The sequence below is a fragment of the Bubalus bubalis genome, chromosome 2, assembly GCF_019923935.1.
Source record: "Bubalus bubalis isolate 160015118507 breed Murrah chromosome 2, NDDB_SH_1, whole genome shotgun sequence".
Taxonomy (NCBI): Eukaryota; Metazoa; Chordata; class Mammalia; order Artiodactyla; family Bovidae; genus Bubalus; species Bubalus bubalis.
The window spans coordinates 141,785,799-141,799,653 of NC_059158.1; the positions used below are offsets into that span (position 1 = coordinate 141,785,799).

General features: G+C 36.7%; 1 protein-coding gene and 1 pseudogene across 4 annotated transcripts; one reads left to right on the forward strand and one right to left on the reverse strand.

Annotated features, from left to right (window-relative positions):
• Positions 1-28: 28 nt before the first annotated feature.
• On the forward strand, positions 29-10,750 carry NDUFB3 (NADH:ubiquinone oxidoreductase subunit B3). Of its 4 annotated transcripts, none has more exons than XM_025277978.3 (3): positions 29-179; positions 7,264-7,405; positions 10,462-10,750. In XM_025277978.3, exons 1-3 carry the CDS (start codon positions 86-88, stop codon positions 10,616-10,618), a joined length of 393 nt encoding a protein of 130 aa, XP_025133763.2. In that variant the 5' UTR covers positions 29-85; the 3' UTR covers positions 10,619-10,750. The 4 variants fall into 4 exon arrangements, with proteins under 4 accessions (XP_025133763.2, XP_006080578.1, XP_006080579.1 ...); XM_006080516.4 differs by having other exon boundaries at positions 132-270; XM_006080517.4 differs by lacking the exon at positions 29-179 and adding an exon at positions 332-472.
• Positions 10,751-11,860: 1,110 nt separating this feature from the next.
• Positions 11,861-12,990, reverse strand: LOC102394472 (annotated as a pseudogene).
• Positions 12,991-13,855: the final 865 nt, after the last annotated feature.

Consider the following 13,855-nt stretch of genomic DNA (forward strand, 5'->3'; position numbering starts at 1 on the left):
GACGACGTCGCGTCTTCCCCACCCTCTGTCCTCCACAGTTTCCCTTACCTCGGACAAACTACAGATACACAGATATGTGGGGGAAATGTGCACTTCAGGCCTGCTTCATGTCACCTCCACTGGTCCAGGGATCAGTGACCCAGGGCAAGAATGTTTAATTTCTCCTCTGGTTTCCTGCCGTAAGTAACTCGAGGTGACAACTTCCGTTTCCGGTTGCCTCTGGCTGGAGGGGTGAATCTTGAGTGTCCTGAGAGGTCAGATTGCTGTCAGGTAAATTGGGAAGCTGTTGGGAGATTTCTCGCTCGGGAATAAGAACGAGACTCTATTCTGAGGATTGTCAAAAGGGAGAGACTAAATGGAGGATGATGAGAGTGCTCAAGAGGGAAAGAATCGAAGAACTAGCAGGAGAGAACTATGAAGTCCTGGAGTAGTGAGGGGTGGCTGTAGAAGGATGCAGTGAGAAATCAGTGCAGTTAAGTCCAGACCCTTTTTTCCCTCCTCTGCCACCCTCAACATCCCCCACCCCGTGTTTTTTGGTTTACCTTTGAATCGAATGATGGCACAACCGTCCTCGAATTGAAATTTTGTAAATTTACAATGCCTGCCTCACGAACCTGTTTGTTGTTCTTTAGTCGCTAACTCGTGTCCGGCTCTTTTGCGACTCCATGGACAGTTGCCCACCAGGCTCCTCTGTCCATGGAATTTCCCAGACAAGAATACTGGAGTGAGTAGCCATTTCCTTCTCCAGAGGATCTTCCCGACCCAGGACCCGCATCTCCTGCATTGCAGGCGGATTCTTTACCGCTGAGCCACATGGCAGTTGCTCAATTGTCTCTGGCTCTTTGCGACCCCATGAACTGTAGCCCACCAGGCTCCTCTATCCGTGGGATTTTTCCTGGCAAGATTACTGGACTGGATTGCCATTTCCTCCTCCAAGGGGTCTTCCTGACCCAGGGCTCCAACACGCATCTCCTGCATTGCAGGCGAAGTCTTTACAGCTGAGCCACCGGGGATGTATAGTATAATTTGATAATTTTTCTGAAGATTTAATATTTATTTATCTGGTTGCAATCGGGCCTTAGTTGCAGCACATGGGATCTTTGTTGTGTCATGCGTGACCTTTCGTTGCAGTGTTTGGGGTCAGTGTTGTGGCAGTCAGCAGTTGTGGCACACCAGGCTTAGTTGCTCTGCATTGCATGGCAGATTCTAAACCACTGGACCACCAGGGAGGTCCCTGTAGTAACTTTTAAATAAGATTTTTCTGGCATGAATGTTTATGACACAGAGTTAAAGTGAAAAGGCGATACAAAGTCATCACATTAATGTTTAGTGTGATTACTCTTTTTAAATTGCCTATACACAGATGCAGGGACTGGAAGGGACACTAAAGGTGAAACCAGTTCATTTGTCTTTAATTTTCTAATTTTCCTATGGTAATCACAATTTTTTAAATGAGAAATTGAACCATATACTTCAAAGTCTTTAGTAAACTGTGAAATTATGTATATTGTAAGTGGCATTACCCATTTATTTCCTTCTTAGGGAAAGTATGCCTGCACTCTTCCTGTACTAGAGCCAGCTCCCTTTAGTGGAGGCTGATCTTCACCAAACTTATAGGTTCACTTCATACATAAATAGAATGAGGTGGGGGAAAAAAATTAGTGATTACATGTTCTTTCCTTGTTGAACTAATTTCCGTGCTGTTCTTATTTGAGCAGCTCTGAAATGGAAATTAATCACTTCTTACTGACTCCTTGACACAGTTTAAGTCACTTTATCTAATTTTAATTTTTATTGTGACATATACATAGCAGATGGAGAAGGAAATGGCAACCTACTCCAGTGTTCTTGCCTGGAAAATCCCATGGACAGAGGAGCCTAATACATATAAGAAGGCTATATAAAACATAAGTACATTTAAACAAATTATAATCAAGCAAACAGTTGATCCCGTTCAGTTCAGTCGCTCAGTCGTGTCCAACTCTTTGCGACCCCATGGACTGCAACACACCAGGCTTTCCTGTCCATCACCAACTCCCAGAGCTTGCTCAAACTCATGTCCATCGAGTCGGTGATGGCATCCAACCATCTAATCCTCTGTCGTCCCCTTCTCCTCCTGCCCTCAAGCTTTCCCAACATCAGGGTCTTTTCCAAGGAGTCAGTTCTTTGCATCAGGTGGCCAAAATATTGGAGTTTGAGATTCAGCATCAGTCCTTCCAGTGAATGTTCAGGACTGATTTCCTTTAGGATGGACTGATTGGATCTCCTTGCAGTCCAAGGGACTCTCAAGAGTCTTCTCCAACACCACAGTTCAAAAGCATCAGTTCTTTGGCGCTCAGCTTTCTTTACGGTCCAACTCTCATATCCATACATGACTACTGGAAAAACCATAGCTTTGACTAGACGGACCTTTGTTGGCAAAGTAATGTCTCTGCTTTTTAATATGCTGTCTACATTTGTCATAGCTTTTCTTCCAAGGAGCAAGCATCTTTTAATTTCATGGCTGCAGTCACCATCTGCAGTGATTTTGAAGCCCAAGAAAATAAAGTCTGTCACTGTTTCCATTGTTTCCCCAGCTATTTACCAACCTTCAGGTTAAAAAATAAAGCATTGCCAAAAGTTTAAAATATGCATTCTCAACAGAGATGATTGTCTTTAAGTCAGTGAAAATTGGTTCTTGTTGGGTGGGGGTGAGAGGGCAAAAAAACCCCCTTAGAGATATTAACAATACAATGGTTTATGGCCCTCCAAAAAGCCATAGTACATAAACTGGAGTATTAAAATTTCATGAGGAGGGGTAAGGTGAGAACATGATTAACAGGGACAAAAAGGTCTAAAAAATCTCTTTTAAGGTACAGTAATTACAATACTTTGAAAAACACTGCCTTAGAAGTTCTGTGAATGAGTTTCTGTGATTCCATCTCCACCAGGAGGTAACCACTCTCCTAACTTATAATAATCATGTACTTGTTTCACTTAAATTTTTTCCATGATGCATTCCTAAAAAATGAATTGTTAGGTTTTTTTTTTCATTTATATAAATGACATTAAAAGTTATATATATTTTTTCTGACTCACTTCTTGCTCATTATTTGTGAAATTCATTCATACTCTTCCATGGTTGTAAATTTGAGTTGTTTACAGTTTGGGGCAAGCATAAATAATATGACTAGAAAGATTCTTATAATATAAAACTGTTATACAGATGCAAGAGTTTCTCTAGAGCAGTGCTGTCTAATGCAAATATAATACTGTGGGTATTTTAAGTACCATGTACTTAAAATTTTCTAATAGCCATATTAAAAAAGTATAAAGAAACAATTTTTAAAATTTATTTGCTTTTAATTTGAGGGTAATAGCTTTACAATGTTGTGTTGGTTAAGAAACATAAAATTATTTTTAATAGTATATTTTATGTAGCCCAGTATATATATTCAAAATACTATCATTTTAAGATGTACTCAGTATTAAAAGCTACTAAGGAAATGCATTTTCTTCATGCTGTCTTCAAAATTGATGTATTTTATTTTAACCTTACAGAATATGCTGTTTATATATATAAAAACACAGTGCCTATGACTGGAATTGCTAGGCCATAAGATATTCAAGGGACTTCCCATGGGGCTCAGTTGTTAAACAAAACAAAACAAAACAAAACAAAAATCTACCTGCCAGTGCAGGACATGCAGATTCTGTCTCTAGGTTGGGAAGATCCCCTGGGGGAGGAGGAAATGGCAACCCACAGTATTCTTGCCTGGAGAGTTCCATCGACAGAGGAGCCTGGCAGGCTACAGTCCATGGGGTCGCACAAAGTCGACACAACTGAGCATGCTCACATGCACGATATTCAAATGTTTACTTTTCTGGGTCATACCAAAGTTTTTTACAGTGGTTGTGTTAAATTGCATTCTCACCACCTGAGTGTGAAAGTGGAAGTCACATCATCACAGTGTGTTCTTACAGTCTTGCAAGGTTGGTTCTAACTTCATGTTACATGAAGAAACTAAAGTTCAGCAAGATTAAAATGATTTGACCAGGATTTTACAGCTGTTAATGGTGCACTCAGGGTTTAATACCAGATCTGTATAGCACCAAAGTCTGCATTTCAGTAGAATTCCAAGATCAGGATATCATTGTTTGATTTATGGCTATTGTGAAGTATAAATAATTTTTAAGAGTAAATGAAGCTTCCCTAAAAATATTGTTCAACTTTTTGTTCTTTTTGAAAATTTGTTGAAATATTTAGTAAATCCCTATGAAAGGATTCTTTCTGAAGTATTTTAATTAGATAGAAGAGAAAATACATTGAATTTATTAGAGGAAATTAGTTTAGCAGAATGAGTGTTCATGTATACTTACTTTTTTTTCAAAGATTTATCTTCCAAATTAATATTTTGAGCATAGTAGTATTATAACTTTGAGATAGCCTTCATACCATAGTAATATTTCAATTTTTATTTTAAAAATCAAGTTTTTTAATAAAAAATTGACCTTTGGTTTTGTATTTTCTTCTAAAGTACATTGATACTTTAGTAGGTTTAATGTTCTAGAATTGGTATTTCCAAAAAAAGAAGTTGCCTTGTAATCCAAAGATTTTTGGAATGAAACATTATTTAATTTTTTTTTTTTTTTTTTTTTCTTCACTCAGGGAACTCAAACCAGGGCTCTTTGACAACCTAGAGTGGTGGGATGGGGTGGGAGGTGGGAGGAAGGCTCATATGTATATGTAAAAGGGAGGGGACATATGTATCCCTATGGCTGATTCATGTTCATATGTGGCAGAAACCAACACAATATTGTAATTATCCTATCCTTCAATTAAAAATAAATTTAAAAACTTTTTTAAAACATAATGTGAAGAAGCCAACATTTTATCATTATAATTAAATGCTTCTAAAAGTATTTCTTTTGTGATAATGTATTGAATCTCAAAAGTCAGACTGAAATCTGAAACCATAATTTGTTTCCTTTATATTATTGAATCCACCGAACAGTAATGAAATAATGGATTAAATGTTTTATTCAAAGCTGTGAATGTTGTAGTTTTAACTTGTGTTTGTTGGGTATTGGTTTTTATTCTCCTTTAAGTGAAATCATCAACATAACATTTTAAATAAATTTAATTTAAATAATGTTTTAAACCAATTTAATGTCTATAAATAAAAATATTAAGTGTTGGCTGATTTGTAAAAATTACTTTGTACAATTTTGTCCCCCATATTCTGGGAACTATTGTTTAATGAAATGAGTGCTTCACATAATATGTCTTTAGTATACACTATCTAATAATTACCTGTCTTCTAAAATGCAGTGTAGGAATCCTGCCTTATTATTGGGTTTGTTTATAGTTATAAATGCAGACAAAACGGTAATAATTATTTGGTTTGGTTTTATTTCTGGAAAGCAGTGATTATAGAATTGCTACTGCTAATCTTACACAAATTACAGTATAGCATTATTAATTTATACCTTCGTAATTTGAAATTCATAACAATATAGCTGGGGACTGAGCTCAAGTTTATTTCTATATTATTTTTAAAAATAACACTAGAAAACAAATCTTTATATACCTATTGGGGGCAATTTTATTTAAGCAAACTTATCAATTAAAAGGGGGTCCTAAGGACTCTGTTAATGGAAGAGAATATAAAAAAGAGAATACTTAACGGAGGAGCCTGGTAGGCTGTAGTCCATGGGGTCGCTAGGAGTCGGACACGACTCAGCGACTTCACTTTCACTTTTCACTTTCATGCATTGGAGAAGGAAATGGCAACCCACTCCAGTGTTCTTGCCTGGAGAATCCCAGGGACGGGGGAGCCTGGTGGGCTACTCTGTATGGGGTCGCACAGAGGCGGACACGACTGAAGCGACTTAGCAGCAGTAGCAGCAGCATGTATGTATATATCTGAATCACTTTGCTGCACACATGAAACTAACACAACATTGTGTGTGTGTGTGTGTGTGTGTGTGTGTGTTTAGTCGCTAAGTCATATACGACTCTGCGACCCCATGGACTATAGCCTGCCAGGCTCTTCTGTCCTTGGGATTTCCCAGGCAAAAAGACTGGAGTGGGTTGCCATTTCCTTCTCCAGGGAGTCTCCCCAACCCAGGGATCGAAGCCACATCTCCTGCATTGCAGGTGGATTCTTTACAACTGAGCCACTGGGGAAGCCCAACACATGTAGGTCAACTATATTTCAATAAAAATTGTTTTTAAAAGTCTCTGTTGATCCACTACAAGAGTCAGCAAACTACAGCCTGCTGGCCAAACTCAGCCCATTGCCTGTTTTTATGTGGCCAGTGAGCTAAGAAGAATTTTTACAGATGAACATTTACAATCAATTTGATACTAAGGAACACTAAACTTTGAGCCCCAGTTAAACAAAATGTTACCCACTGAAAGGGAATTGCATTTTTTTTTCATCAGAAGACTTATATTACAAAAATTATACTCAGCTGTTATATTTTGAATTATATCAGTAAGATATTTATGGAAATTTGTTTTCTCTCCTGTTATATAAGTATCTACATAATATCCTTGATTTTACCTCGTAACCAACAAAGCCTAAAATATTTACTGTGTGGCTCTTCACAGAAAAAGTTCATGTGATCTGTATATATTAACCACAGTAATACTGCAGTTTTAAAAAATTGTCTGAAGAAAGCAAGTAACGAAACAGTGTGTACAATATTTTATTATACATATTCATGCACTGTGAAAGACTAAAAAAAAAGTAGTATTGCTTAAAAGTTAGGAGCGAGGGCTCTGAAATGAAGCTTTAAGGTTCAAAACCCAGCTGTACCATTGCCTGTTTTTGTTACCTTCAGAAAGGTACTTAGCTTCTTGGAGCCTCTTTGGCTTCACCTATAAAATGAAGATAATAATAGTAATTTAAGTTCAAAGAGTTGTTTTAGGAAGACTGTAACAGAGTCGACACTTAGATCCCTTTAACATAGTGCACCTGGTACATAGAGCATGGTAAATGTTTGCTATTATTATAATTAAGAAAGAAACCAAATAGTAAATGTTTTCTTTTAGTGATGGGCTCTTTTTATATCTTGTGTGTGTACATTTCCAAACAGTGAACATTTACTAGTTAATGTAATAAGACACTTGAATAAAATTTCTTAACTTCGAGTTTTCAAGTATTGGCTCTCTTTTTAAAAGTCACTTTAAATGTTTTGCCTTAAAAAAAATAGTAAACTTGGGTACTTGATATCTGTAATGTATGTATTTCTCCCTTAAATTAATTTTTTCTATAGACATGGCCCACGGACATGGACATGAACATGGTCCTAGTAAAATGGAACTTCCAGATTATAAACAATGGAAGATAGAAGGGACACCATTAGAAACCGTCCAGGAGAAACTGGCCGCACGAGGACTAAGGGATCCATGGGGCCGGTAAGAACAGTAAAATGATTTAGATAGAATTTATCCTAGAGAAAGACTGTGTTCCTTTTCAATATATTCTTTAAAAAAAAATCAGTGAAAATGTCTTTTTACATTTAAGTTTTAAGATCAGCTTTATTAAAATATCACTTACAGTAAAATTGACCGTATTTTAAACGCATCATTCCGTGCGTTTTGACAGATATGTACGGTTATGTGACCACTACCACAGTCGTGATACAGAGTACTTCTAATACCAAAAAGCTCCCTCATGATCCTTTGTACTCAGTGCAATCCTGCCCCTGGATCCTGGCAACCCTTGATCTGCTTTTTCCAGAATTTCATGCAATTGGAATTATACAATCTATAACCTTTTGTTCTGGCCACCTTTACTTAGCATAGTGCTCTTGAGACTCAGGTACATTGTTAACGTATAGCATAGTTTCTTCCTTTTTTATTGCTGAGTACCGCTCCACTTATGCATATACATCATTTTGTTTACTGTTCACCAGTTCCATCTGGGTTATCAGTTTGGGGCTATTATGAGTAAAGTTGCTCTAAACATTCAAGTACAAATCTGTGTGAGCATATGCTTTTATTTCTCTTGGATAAATACCTAACAGTGGGATTTCGGAATCATTTGAAAAGTGTTTTTTTTGTTTTGTTTTGTGTTTTAAATGAAAAACTGCCAAACTGTTTTACAAAATGGTTGTACCATTTTGCATTCTCAACCAGCAATGTATGAGAATTTCAATTGTTCAGTGTCCTCATTAATACTTGGTATCGGGTCTTTCCTGGCAGTCCAGTGGTTAAGACTCCATGCTTCTGCTTCTGTGCTTCCATTGTAGGGGGTATGGGTTCAATCCCTGGCTGGGGAACTAAGATCCAGCATGCCCTGTGGTGTGGCCAAAAAAAAATACTTGGTATTATCAGCCTTTTAATTTTAACCATTCTAGTGAATGTGATAGTAACATCTCTTTGGTTTTAATTTGCATTTCCATGAAGAATGAAAATCATGAGAATCTTTTCATATGCTTATTTTCCATTTGTATATTTTCTTTGGTGCAGTGTCTATTCAGATCTTTTGCCCATTTTATTTATCAGAATGTTTTTCTTTTATTGAATTATAAGAGTATACATATGTTGCTTTAAATTATTTATTTATTTATTTATTTTTGGTCCCACTGAAGAATGTGGGAATCTTAGTTCCCCAACCAGGGATCAAACCCAGGCCTTCTGTGTTGAAGCACAGAGCCTTAACCACTGGGCCACCAGGGAAGTCCCCAAGTCCTTTATCAGATAAAAGTTTTGTAGATTTTTTCCCAGAGTATGACTTATCTTTTCATTTTCTTAATAATGTCTTTAAGACAGTTTTAAATATTGATGAAGTCCCAATTTAGCATTTTTTTATTTTATGGTTTGTGCTTTTTGCATCCCAAGATTTTCCTAATCTTTATTCTGGAAGCTTTTATAGTGTTCTTTCTTCCATTTAGGTATATGATCCATTTTGAGTTAATTTTTAATGTCATATGAGGTAAGGATGAAGGTTAAAGTTTTTGCACATAAACATCCAGTTCTAGCACTGTATATTAAAAGACTATCTTTCCCCATTAGTTGACCTTGACACCATTGTCAAAAATCTATTGACAATATCTGTGTGGACTATTTCTGGATTCTTTTTGTTACCTTGATCAATATGTCTAACTTTTGTCAATACAACACTATCTTCAGATCAGATAGTATAAAATGAGATGTCTGATTTTTAAAAAAAGGTTATGTTATAGCTATTCTAGGTTCATTGTATTTATATTTACATTTTAGAGTGAACTTTTCAGTTTCTGCAAAAAACCCTGCTTGGATTTTAATTGGAATTGCCTTGCATCTTTCAGCTCGATTGAGGATGATTTATGTCTTAACAATATTGAATCGTCTAGTCCATGGACAATTTAGATCCCCTTTAATTTTCTTAGCAGTTTTTATACAGTCTTGTACATATTTTGTTAAGTTTATCCTGAATTATTCCATATTTTTATGCTATGATAAATAGTATTTTTAAACTTCTGTTTCCAGGTGTTCATTGCTGGTATATAAAAATATAATTGCTTTTTATATATTGACATTATCTTGTTACCTTGCTAAATTGAATTTTTAGTTCTAGCAGATGTTTCTCAGAGATTTCTTAGAATTTACTTCATAGAAAATGATTTCATCTACAAAGACCACACTTTTCTTTCAATTTTTTTTTTTTTGAGTTATTGCACTGTCTAACACTGCTAATATAATATTGAATAAAAGTGGTGTATGTGGACATCCTAGTTTGTTCCTAACTGGGGAAAGCATGCAGTCTTGCATCATTAAGTAGGATGATTTATCCTTACCTGTGATAGAACCCTTTTTCTCAGTAGAGCTTTCTGATTTGTTTCTTTCTGTGTTCTGGATACTCAAAAGAACTATTGCCAGAGCAAGAAATTAATCTTCTAAAGTTAGACTTAAATGACAGGGGAAAGCAATGATTCATTGAATAGTAATAGTAGTATCTAGTAGTACTTTTTGTGCCAAAATACATCATATATTACTCTGTTTAATCTTTATAATGACACTATAAGGTTGATAATAATCATTACTGAGTAGAAGAAACAGGCCCTGACAGATTAAGTAATTTACTGAGCCTAAAAGGTATGTATCTCGTAAAGTGGCAGAGCTAAGATTAATACCTAAGTCTCTTAACTTCCTCTTTCCATGAAGCTATAATGACTAGCATGGGCAAAGCTACACAACTGACCTGTGATGGATAGGCCAAGGTGAGTCTTGCATTTGACAATTCTGTAACATTCTGAGTATTATGACTGTGAAATATGAAACCATCAAGTGCTTTTTCTTGTATTTCATGAAATGTGAGCATATAGAGCTACTTACCTTATATCACAGAACAATTCCTGTTGTGATCCACTTGAATTATCTTATATAAGGTAGCATTTAAGTCTGTTAGAAAGGTGAAAATCAAATTTATTTTACTTAATGAATAAGTCATATGTGATTATAATTTTCCCCTTTTTTTTCCCCTCTAGCAATGAAGCTTGGAGATACATGGGTGGCTTTGCAAATAATGTTTCCTTTGTTGGAGCATTATTAAAAGGATTCAAGTGGGGATTTGCTGCATTTGTGGTAGCTGTAGGGGCTGAATATTACCTGGAGTCCCAGAAAAAAGATAAGAAACATCACTGAAGATAATACCTGGAAATATCTTTTAATGTCTTAACTTTCTTATAAAAAGATTTCTTCACTGTAGCCTACTACTCACCTGTGTGTTTATTCCTTAAGGAATACTAGTAAGATTTAATAAAATAAGAAAACATGTAACAGTCTGCTTTTTCATTCTTAAAAAAAGTGTGTCGAGCCATATCAGATTTGGCTTGGAGAATACATGAGAGGTTGAGTACTGGCAGCAGTACATTCTGCAAATAACTGACAGCCAGCATATATTTGAACAAGTGGATATGTTCTAATAGGTTTCTTTTTTTAAATTGTTTAAAATTGTGATAAAATTTGCCATCTTGTTTTTTTTAAGTGAACAGTCAGTGACATTAAATACATTCATAATATTGTGCTACCATTACCACCATCCATCTCTATAACTCTTTTCATCTTTTAAAATTGAAAATCTATACCAATTAATTAATATCCCCCATCCCCCCCTCAGCCTCTGGCAACCATCATTCTACTTTCTTTCTCTGTGATTGTTGACTACTCTATATAGAAACATGCAGAATTTATCTTTTTATGACTGGCTTATTTTATTTTGTATAATGTCCTCAAAGTTCATCTATGTTACATATGTCAGAATTTCCTTTCTTTTTAAGGCTGAATAATAATTCTGCTTAATGATGTATATACCACATTTTGCTTATCCATTCATTAATCGATGAACACTTGGATTGTTGATGGACACTTGAGTTGCTGCCACATTTTAGCTATTATGAATAATAGTGCTATGAACATAGGTGTACTCTTTTTTCTTTTTTTTTTAATGTGGGATCTTAGTTTCCTGACCAGGGATTGAACCCATGTCCCTTGCCATGGAAGCATGGAGTTTTAACCACTGGACCACCAAGGAAGTCCCCAGATTTTTTTTTTTTTTAAAGAAAATACATTTATTCAGCATCATAATCAGACTATTACATTTAGCAATCAACAGCATGGGTGCAAAAAATCTACATTAAAACCCTTTGTTGGAATGCTTTACACTTTCCACAGAACAGAAACTAAAATAACCTGTTACACAATTAGTCACAAGTACAGTGCAAGTTTTTTGCTCATACACATGAATATTGTCTAAAACATGTCTTTGTAGCAGCTAGGCCCTGCCACCACTGTGCTTGGTTGAATTCACAAATCTGTTGAAACCTGTAGCTTCCCTGTTACTTCTCTGGCTCTCATTTCCTGCTAAGCTTTGTTTTCTGTCAGTAATTAAAACCTGCCAGTGCCGTTGCTGCTGCCATAGCCACTGCCACTGCTGGAACCACCATAGCCACCTTGGTTTCATGGTTTGGCAAAGTATTGGCCTCCACCACCATGGGGGCCAGAACTTCTGCTCCAAAGTTTCCTCCTTTCATGGGTCCAAAATTTGAAGATTGATCATTGTAATTGCCAAAATCATTGTAGCTTCCACCACCTCCAAAGTTGCTTCCACTACCACCACCAAAGCCACCTCCACTTCCACAATTGTTTTAGCTGTCATAGCTTCCACTCCCACCATAGCCACTGCCCTGGTTTCCATAACCCTGTCCACACTTCCATAGCCTCTGTGCTTCCTCCAGAGTAACCAGGGCTGCCTCCTCCATAACCACCATCATTACCAAATCCATTATCACCATCCCCACTGCCACCATATCCACCACCACTATGGCAGTCACAAAAGCCACCTCGACCACTGGTGTTCCCTCCACAACCAAAGTTGTTATTCCTGCGGAAATCACCTCCATGACCACCACCAAAGTTTCCAGAACCACTTCGACGTCTCTGGCTGGATGAAGCACTAGCCATCTCTTGCTTAGACAGGCCTTTTCTCACTTCACAGTTGTGGCCATTCACAGTGTGGTATTTCTGAATGACAATCTTGTCTACGGAGTCATGGTCATCAAAAGTTTCAAAAGCAAAGCCTCTCTTTTTGTCACTGCCTCGATCAGTCATGATTTCAATCACGTCAATTTTCCCATACTGTTCAAAATTATTTCTTAGGTGATGTTCTTCAGTGCCTTCTTTAATGCCACCAACAAAAATCTTTTTCACAGTTAAGTGGTCACGAGGTCTTTGAGAATCTCATCTTGAGACGTCCCTCTTTGGTTCCACAACTCTTTCGTCCACTTTGTGTGGCCTTGCATTCATGGCTGTATCCACCTCCTCCCCCATGGCGTATGCGACAAACCCGAAGCCTCTGGAGCGCTTGGTGTTTGGATCCGTCATTACCACGAGTCTGTGAGCCTTCCCCATTACTCAAAATGGCTGCTCAGACTCGCATCAATTGTTTCAAAGCTCAATCCTCTGATGAAGAGCTTCCGCAGCTCTTCAGGGCCTTTGGAAGACTCTGACTTAGACATGACATCAGGGCAGGGTGGGGGAGCGGAGACTTCCTACAATGCTTTCTCGGTGGCATCCACGGGCAGAAAGAAGTCCCCAGATTTTTAAGAGTTGACTTTGCTGCTTTTACCATCCTCTGTAAGGGACCTAGCTTATACTATAAAATACTGGACTGCCTTGTTTATGGTAACATGTGCAGCTATCATGTTAGTTTTTCTTATGATACTTTCTACTCTTTCTTTAGTCCTAATTGTTCCACATAGTGAGAAGTTTGACATTTTTTCCTGTATTTTCTAACAATAGACATTCTCCCCATATCATTGAATTTCCAAATTTTAATTAAATCTCTAATTAAAGTTTAGACTTAAAACTCAGCTTGCTGAAGATGGGTAATAATTCTGCTTGAAAAATAAAGCTAATATAAAACTCCAAGGTGATTTTTTTTTCTTTGTAAATTTCTTGTTTATAAATACAAACTTGGGAAATCACTAAATAAATGAAACAGATGAACTCCTAATAAGGTGTCAATGGTAAGTGGAATGTGCTAAAATGGAGTCATAAAAAAGACTGCAAAAGAGGATAAGGAATGCATTTAACAGGGAACAAAGAGCAGTGGGACAAATAGAAATAGCAGAATGTTAGATTTAAGCTTAATCAAATTAGTAATTATACCAGATATAAATGGTCTAAAAGTTGACATTCCAATTACAAGATAGATTGGCATCTTTGGAAAGATGCAAGACCCAACTATAAGCTGTGTATGTGAAAACCCCTTTAAAGACATAGGGTAAAAGTAAAAGAATGGAAAAAGATATTCTGTGCAAATGCTAATGAATTCAGTTGTAGTGGAAAGAACATTGAAGTGGCTATCTAATATCACAAAAC

Excerpts from the sequence above, each read along its gene's own strand:
- NDUFB3 (XM_044937164.2), top strand. The coding sequence starts at position 3,684 with ATGCAGATTCTGTCTCTAGGTTGGGAAGATCCCCTGGGGGAGGAGGAA. Across the intron at positions 3,973-7,263 it reads TGTTCTTACAGTCTTGCAAG|ACATGGCCCACGGACATGGA; the intron begins GTTGGTTCTAAC and ends TTTTTTCTATAG.